At 33.0% G+C, this 8,094-nt stretch overlaps 1 protein-coding gene and 1 long non-coding RNA gene across 2 annotated transcripts; one reads left to right on the top strand and one right to left on the bottom strand.

The window, feature by feature from the left end:
- Positions 1 to 355: 355 nt before the first annotated feature.
- On the bottom strand, positions 356 to 1,758 carry LOC104227006 (uncharacterized). Its single transcript, XM_009779134.1, has 2 exons — positions 1,252 to 1,758; positions 356 to 766 (listed from the first exon to the last, which is right to left on the bottom strand). The coding sequence occupies exons 1-2, from the start codon at positions 1,756 to 1,758 to the stop codon at positions 356 to 358; spliced, it is 918 nt and encodes a 305-aa protein (XP_009777436.1).
- A 4,076-nt stretch (positions 1,759 to 5,834) lies between these two features.
- Positions 5,835 to 7,847, top strand: LOC104227003 (uncharacterized). The gene is made up of 2 exons (XR_710979.2): positions 5,835 to 6,233; positions 7,524 to 7,847. It is a non-coding gene; the product is annotated as an uncharacterized lncRNA (long non-coding RNA).
- Positions 7,848 to 8,094: the final 247 nt, after the last annotated feature.

Genomic DNA, 8,094 nt, shown 5'->3' with positions numbered 1-8,094 from the left:
ATTAAACAGGTTATTGTCTAGTTAGAGAATATAAATTCAGACTTATTGAAATTGTTATATTACAGCTGAGTATATAGATGTATTCCGATGAATTCTGACTAGTTATGTATATAACTTAGGCACTGTCTATAATAAAATGTCAAAGTATATGTGGACAAGGTTATATTTGATTGTATCCAACACATTAAGGCAACTATATGTATTCAGAATCTATTCACGAAAGTCATTTCTGAAATTATTACTTAACAATGAGAATTTATTACTTGACAATGTCATCATAAGTATTGACAAATTGTTGAAGCACCAATACATGTCAGAGTGTTAACTATTTATTACGTGGAGCATTTCTACACGTTCACTTGTTATGTCCTCCCTGCCCACATATGCTACATGAATGTTGATTTTTCGGCTGCATCAATTCACTTAAAGGTTTATCGCGCTTCTTCTTTGGCCTTCCAGGAGGTCTTTTCCATTTGGGTGGTAGTACAACCTCTTCTGCAACATGTGCTGGTATATTCCAGTCATTTCTGTCCGGTAGCGGGTACACAGGCACATCGTATGTCATTACAACAGTATTTGGTTTGTAATAGTTAGAGCAATATTCTTCTGGCATTAGAAACTTGCTCTTCAATACAGCCCAAGCATGTGGGCATGTCAATTCATCAACTTGGAACCTCCCACAAACACATTTTTTCTCTAACAGGCAGACTGTGTAATTCCTCCCTCCATCGTTAACCGTATGTAAGTATTCAGTTGATGGTACCACCTACATTTAAAAATAGAAATATAAATTTTGAGCACATATAACTGAATTACCATATATATAATGCTGGATTACTCAGTTACATACAACTGAAATATTTGCATACAGATGAATACATCTTATATTTAGACCAGCAGACTATCAATTGTAATTAGTGCAGAACTTATCAAAAGTCTGATGTACTTTAGGCAACAAGAGGCTAAAAAAACATTAGAAGGATACATCATGACAATACATATTAAAATTATATATAATACATAATTGTTAGTTGTATTCTGATGTATTCGAATAGTTTTTGCAACATTTTTTTAGTTATATTCAGTTGTATTCATATCAGATCTTCGGAAAAATATGTCTTGTATGTGTTTGAATTTAGTTGTATTCATGGTAGTTGTATTTTAAAAAATGATTGTATTCAGTTGTATTCATGCCATTAATTCAGAAAACAATTAAGCTATATACTACAATGACATTAAAATATAACTTACAGTCATACGTGTAGACATTGCCTCATTCAAAGTCAGCATCTCCTGGTATATTTTTCCAAGCGTCGTGTATGTCTGTATAGCTTCTTTGCGTTTACTACAATTCCAACGTCCAAACATCTTCCTAACTTCTTCGAGGAAGTCGTATATTGGTAATTCCCTTGCTGAAACTAGTGCGGCATTGATTGACTCAGAAATATTTGACATTATTATCCATCCTCTATTAACAGGTGCATACAACCTAGCCCACTTTTCGTATCCAGCTAACTCTAAGTATTCTTTCACCCTAATATCTACCTTCTCCACCTTCTCCATCAGACTGTCAAATTCAGCTTGTGTGTATGCTTTTGCCATCGAGAAGTATATCTCGCTCAACTTGGCATGGCTCTTTTTGAATTTCTTATATACGTTGTTCCATAGATGCCATATACAAGCAAAATGTGGTACATCTGGATACACTCTCGATACAGATTTAATGATACTCTCATTTCTATCTGAAACGATGCACATGTTTTCCCTATCACCGTATGCTATCTTGAATTTCTCAAAGAACCACGTTCAAGCAGCATCGTTCTCTGAATCAATAACACCATATGCTAGTGGCAATATATGACCTGGAAATACAATTGAATACATATTTTTAAAACATGTATTTCAATATTTAAAATATTAACAGATTGTATTATAATTCAGATACTCACTTGCACCATCCAACGTGCTTGCCGAAACAAATGTCCCGGTGTAGTAAGATTTTAGGTGACTTCCATCCACAACAACAATGGGTCTACAATGATCAAACCCCTTTATACAAAGATATATACACGTACATGAATTCATTTTTTGGCGATTTTACCATTCTGATGTGGGAACCTGGATATGTCATATTCATTGTATATAAGTATCCTGGTAATTTTTTGTATGAATCAGCCGATTCACCTCTCAAAAAATTCATTTCCTTTTCTTTAGCCCTCCATGCCAACATGTAGCTAACATCTACACCTAAATCTGATTTCACATCATCAATAATATCCTTTGGGTGTATTTCCTCTTATGATTAGTAAGCTTAGGCCTTATCATACAACCTATAAGGCTGCTACTTGCCTGCCGCTGCTCATACACCTTGTCCTTCAGCGGACATGTATGGTTATCAATGAATTCTCTCACTTTGAATAGTTCTGATTTGTTAGTGCTTGAAGCCTTAAACCTCCATTCACAATCTTCTGAAATACATAATAATGCATAGCTACAAAGAATTAATCATTGTACATATGATTAGCATAAGTGTTTACAAAAAAATTCACTCATATACACACAAATACAATCTGATTATTTTACATACTGACATCTATATATATAAATTTTTATACTACTGAATTCAATTATAGTTATATGCATTTAAATACAATGAATACAACTGAATACAATTTTAAGTATATGCATACACTTAAAACCAAAGTAGACAAAATAAGAAAATAATTAGAGCCACTGTAATGTAAGAATACCAGTAAAATACATATGAATACATGTATTTAAGGACCATAAACAAACATATGTTAACTACTTATGTGATAATCAAGAGGAAATCCACAAATACGCATAAATACAACAACGTTAAACTTATAGCTCGAATCAATAATAGAAAATACAAAAAAACTTAAATACATGCAAACCTGACAGCATTAGACCTATCAACCCGGAATTGAAAATTTGAGCTATAGCATAATTCTCCATCACCTCTTTCAATGTAGCCTTATCCTTATACACTTGTCCAGCCATAATTTTCCTTTGATTAGTTTTTGAAATTATCAAATCCTTTTGGAGTTCGAACACTCCAATCGCTTCTCCTGAATTGACAAAATCTAGAGCCAGTGTATCATCTGTATCGGAATCGTATCTTTGAACTACTTCGTCTATTTGCACAATGTCACCTTGATTTAAACTACCTCCGAATACAAGTTCTTTTTCAATAGTTGTTATGCACAAAGGATACATACCAAATTCTCTGTTCTCTTTTTTCAATTCTACATACACTCTGTAACCCATATCATTGTGTATTTCCATTGGCGTGCAATTTTATTCTACTTTGTATTAAATTTCAATGGACTTGGAGCTCAAATATATACCCAATTGATTAGAAATTGAAGCAACCAGATCATTAAAGGAGGCATACTCCTTTATCAGTATTCCCTCAATTGAAAAATTGATGTAATTGCCCTCATCGTTCCACTTGCCAGAATGACGCAATAACACTGTTAAACTTGCCATATGCATAAAAGGAACTCTATCGTATTTTATATATAATTTGTATCAATCTAATTTTCTGTGGTTGAATTGATATCTGCGAACAGAGAAAAAGGAGAAGTGAATGGAAGAACTTCGAACAGATGTTGCTCTGGTTTTCGCTGCTTTTTTTTTTTAGCTTGAATCGTGTGTGGCAGAATACAGATTAATGGGTACTAGTTTTTGTTCGTTGAGTTAAATTAGGAGAATATCATGTGATTTGATTTCCTTCCGTTATTAACTAGTTTAACCTTCCAAAATGTTGCATAGATACGTTACTGTATTCACGTTAATGCCGCATGAATACAGTTAAATACATATCAACCTTAGCTGGAATTCCCTTTTTAACGCCTATTTTTTCTATTGTATTAATGAATACAATAGCTTAAATACATACAATACATTGTATAAAAACATAAAAAGTATCTATAACACGTAATATAGCAAAAGGTATTTATAAATGGCTAATTAGACCTAAAAAATGGTACTTTATGAAAAGGGATTTTTACCTACTTATACCATATATGAAACCTTATTACCCTCAATGTTTAAGGTTTGTGTTTATTATATTTAAGCATACCAAATTACCATTTCTATACCATAATTCAAATTAGGAATATAATTAAGGGTTCATTTATATTAGGCATAATTATAGGACTATATCTTCCCACTTTCTCTTTCCTTTCCATTTTCTGTTTTAAGAAAATACGTGAAATTATTTATTTTTCTTTACAAATTTTTAATGATTTAACCATTTTTTTTATCTTCATCCAGTATTGTCCTGTTCCTCGGAGATGTTGGGTACTTTCATACATCAAAGCTGGAGCTATAACATGTCACTTCTCTTGTCCTCTACCAAAATTTTCCTAAATATATTATCTTCCTGCGCAATGCGACAAAACTAGGCCAGTACATCAAGATTGTTTCTTTGTTTGGTTCATTATTTGTCCAAACAAAGAAATGACAGTGGTTGAAGGTTACTGGTTAACACAGTCGATTGAAACTCGAAGAAGAAGACATATTTTCAGAATTTGTAGATATTTTGTAGTCAAATTGTAGTCAAATTAGAAAAATTGTAGATAAATTGTAGACTGTTTTTGGCAGAAGATTTTGTAGAAGCTTTAGTCGTTTTGGATTTGTGAAAACAGAAAATAATGCATCTACAATCAGAATACAAATAATCTACAATTTATCTATAAGATATCTATAAAATAGATACATTGAATTTTAATATCCAAATTCTCATTTCAATTGTAGCATAATTGGCATTTTCGATTGTAGAAGATTTGTAGAAGTTTTAGTCTTCCCAATCTACAATTCATCTACAATTTATCTACAATATATCTACAATTCTATAATTTAACTACAATTTATCTACAATTTCTGGAAATACTTCTTCTTCTTCTTCTTCTTCTTCTTCTTCTTCTTCTTCTTCTTCTTCTTCTTCTTCTTCTTCTTCTTCTTCTTCTTCTTCTTCTTCTTCTTCTTCTTCTTCTTCTTCTTCTTCTTCTTCTTCTTCGAGTTTCAATCTAAAATTTAGTCAAAACCAAGTCTAATCTTCACTAAAACCCCTAAAAATTAAGATATAAACTCCTAAACATATTCTGAATTATTTACAACAACACCCAATCCAAACAAATAATAATTTTTGAAAATCCAAATTTGAATTCAAAGCTTTCAAGCTTTTTAATGGCTATCAATGGTGGAAAATATATGGAAGAACAGATTTTTTCAACTTTGAGTTGTTGAAACTCGAATATTTGAATTGTTCGTTCTTTTTTTCGAGAATTTGAATTGTAGTTCTAGAGAAAAATACGCAGATGAGAAATCTCCTTTCCCTTTTTAAAAATTGAATTTAATGTAGAATCAATTAACACCAAGATTCTCTCCTTAATTTTAGCCCGTTTTTTAGGAAATATTCTGCCCTTTTAATGCCTAATAGTCGAATGGTACAAAATTTGTAGGTAAAACATGGACTGGGCGGGTAATTAACAAACTATGCACATTTAGGGGAATAAAGTTTCATATATGGTATAGGTAGGTAAAAATCCCTTATGAAAAATTCTCAAAAAAGAAAGGAATATGGGGCTATTTTGAGTTTTAAACCGGACTGGGCTAATTTTAAACGGCCCAATCGCCTTAATTCCACCCCAACCCAGCCCATAAACCCGATCTAGTTCGCCCATAACACCAAACGCTACCGTTTCACCCCTAATTAATCCCAGCTGTTGATCTCCCATCATCTAACGGTTGGGAACTAACCCCCCTTTCCCTTAAGACTGTCCGAATCCCCCCTCCCCAAAACCCTAGAGATCAGTTCATTCTTCACTCTCCTCATTCTTTCTCTATTGAACCCTAGCCGCCCTCCCTCCCTCCCCAAGCACACCTGTGACCGGTGGCAACCACCCCAAGCACCATAAAATCTTCACCCCATAAATTCCATCTCCTCCTTATCCTATATCACCCTTTTGTTTCTTCAAAAAACCATTAGATTTCCACGAATTTCAGATCTAAAACCCCCTAGAAACCCTAGTCCTCGTTGTTTGATTTTTCAAGGTTTCCAAGACTTGATTCGGTCCGAAATTTGCATTGTTTGATTGTTCTGAACAGTTGAATGATGTTAATTTCGGCTCGTTTCGAAGACACCGGAGTCTGGCGGAATCTCGTTGAAATCGCTTCAATTGAACCGTCTTTATTTGCATTAGGTACATCCTCACCCTATTCTATCTTATTTTTGTTTTATTTGTTTTAAGAAGAATTAAAAAAAGAAAAAAAGAAAAGAGGAACAGTCTGTTTAGGCGTTTAATTGAATTTGTTTGTTGAGTGCAAATTAGCCTAATTAGATTAGCTTTAGCTCATAAATTAGTTAATTAATAGTGGATTAACATCTAGCTTAGTACATTTGTTTTGAGTATTCACATGTTTGGATTTGTTTTCATTGGTTGCATGATTTAGCAATTTAATTGCATGTTAATTAGTCTTAATTGTTGAGTTAATTAGATGTTGAAACAAGTTTGATTGTGTATTATTGTTTCTTGTGATTGATCCATATAATCTCTTTGGTATGGCTATTTTGTAATTACCAGAAACTTAAGGGGGTTAATTGGGAAAGCAAAATTAGGTAATCTTTTGTTATTTGATAGGAAGCCTCTAGAAGGGGCCAAAATGTAATAAAAAAATTGATATTAGGTCAGATTTTGAGGTGAAAGGGGTAAAAATACAAAGTTTAAAGGGTTGAAACAAAGGGGGATTTATTAAAAAAGGGGGACAGCTGTCCAATCTTGTTGGAAAAAGATACTGGAAAATGGGAAAATATTTGAGAATAAGAGGACACCTGTCTAATTCAGTTGAAAAAGATGTCATTTCCCTAAAATTTAGGAGCTGATATGTTCCCTCTTAGACTCTCCCTCATTCCCTATCCTTTTGCACACTCACACTCTATATAAGGCTCACTCACACACTCATTTGAGCAGCTTTGAATCTCTGCATCTGTCCTTCAAAAACACACGTTAATCTGAATTGAAGTCGAGGTTCATTCTGGGGTTTGTTCTTGCCGTTTTCTGCTTATTTGATGTTGCCTCCTGAGTTTTACCGAGTTTCTTCTCTAGTTTTAGCTTTTATTTGGCCACTCTAAGTTCTATTACTGCATTTTAAGGTACCTATTCTGACTTCAAGCCATGTAATTGACGCTGGAATTTTGTTTTGTTATAAAATATTCATGGTTTATTGGTTTACGTATCTGCTGGATGTTCCTTCATGTGACTGTAAATTTGAGTTTAGGTTGAAGTAACTGGTGTGATAAATTCATATACATGCTAGAAACCTAAGTAGTAAAAATAGTCATGGAAAATCAATTCTGTTTTTGTTTGATCTTTGTTTGTTAAGGTTTGAGTTGCTATTGATGGATTTGAATAATTTGGAAAGTTTATTTGGTGTTTTTCTTTATGAGTCTATGATGGTGGTTTGAATTTCATCTACATCTGCTTGTGTTGAAGGTCTTGAATGACAGATTTTAAACATCACTGAAGCCATTTGAGGCAATCAGCTCTCCCCTACGTTATTGTAGAAGCTGCTGGGTTGTGGAAATCGTTTGTAATGACATGCGGATTAATTAATTACAATGCTATAGCCTGGTTTCTGATTTCAGTAGTTTTTTCTTGTATCAATTAATTTGTAACTAAGTGAAACTTCTTCCATTGAGTAGTATTTTTGATTTATGAGTGCACTATTCAGTTAATTTAGTTCAAGATAATGTTATTGCTTCAAGTATGGAATTAAATGCAACCTTTTGGTCCATTAATATGGTTTTTATATCTCAATATTTAGAACTGTGTATAAATCGCCATTAACTGTTGCTACTTAATTGCTAGTTTCCAAACTTGTTCTTGGTTATGTCTATGGTAAGAATTGGCAAATATTTATCATGTTCAGTCATTTATTTGTGAACAAAGTACTGAATATATCTGTATATTACACCTAATTTCCTATGGGTTACGACAAGCCTTGGATTATTTGAATCATGAAAGCTGAGCCTTGGTTCAATCTCTTGCAAATATAGTTGCTGCA

This window comes from Nicotiana sylvestris, chromosome 10, assembly GCF_000393655.2.
Source record: "Nicotiana sylvestris chromosome 10, ASM39365v2, whole genome shotgun sequence".
NCBI lineage: Eukaryota > Viridiplantae > Streptophyta > Magnoliopsida > Solanales > Solanaceae > Nicotiana > Nicotiana sylvestris.
This window is presented reverse-complemented; position numbering and strand designations above follow the sequence as displayed.

Excerpts from the sequence above, each read along its gene's own strand:
- LOC104227006 (XM_009779134.1), bottom strand. The coding sequence starts at position 1,758 with ATGTGCATCGTTTCAGATAGAAATGAGAGTATCATTAAATCTGTATCG. Across the intron at positions 767-1,251 it reads CAATGTCTACACGTATGACT|GTGGTACCATCAACTGAATA; the intron begins GTAAGTTATATT and ends TTTTAAATGTAG.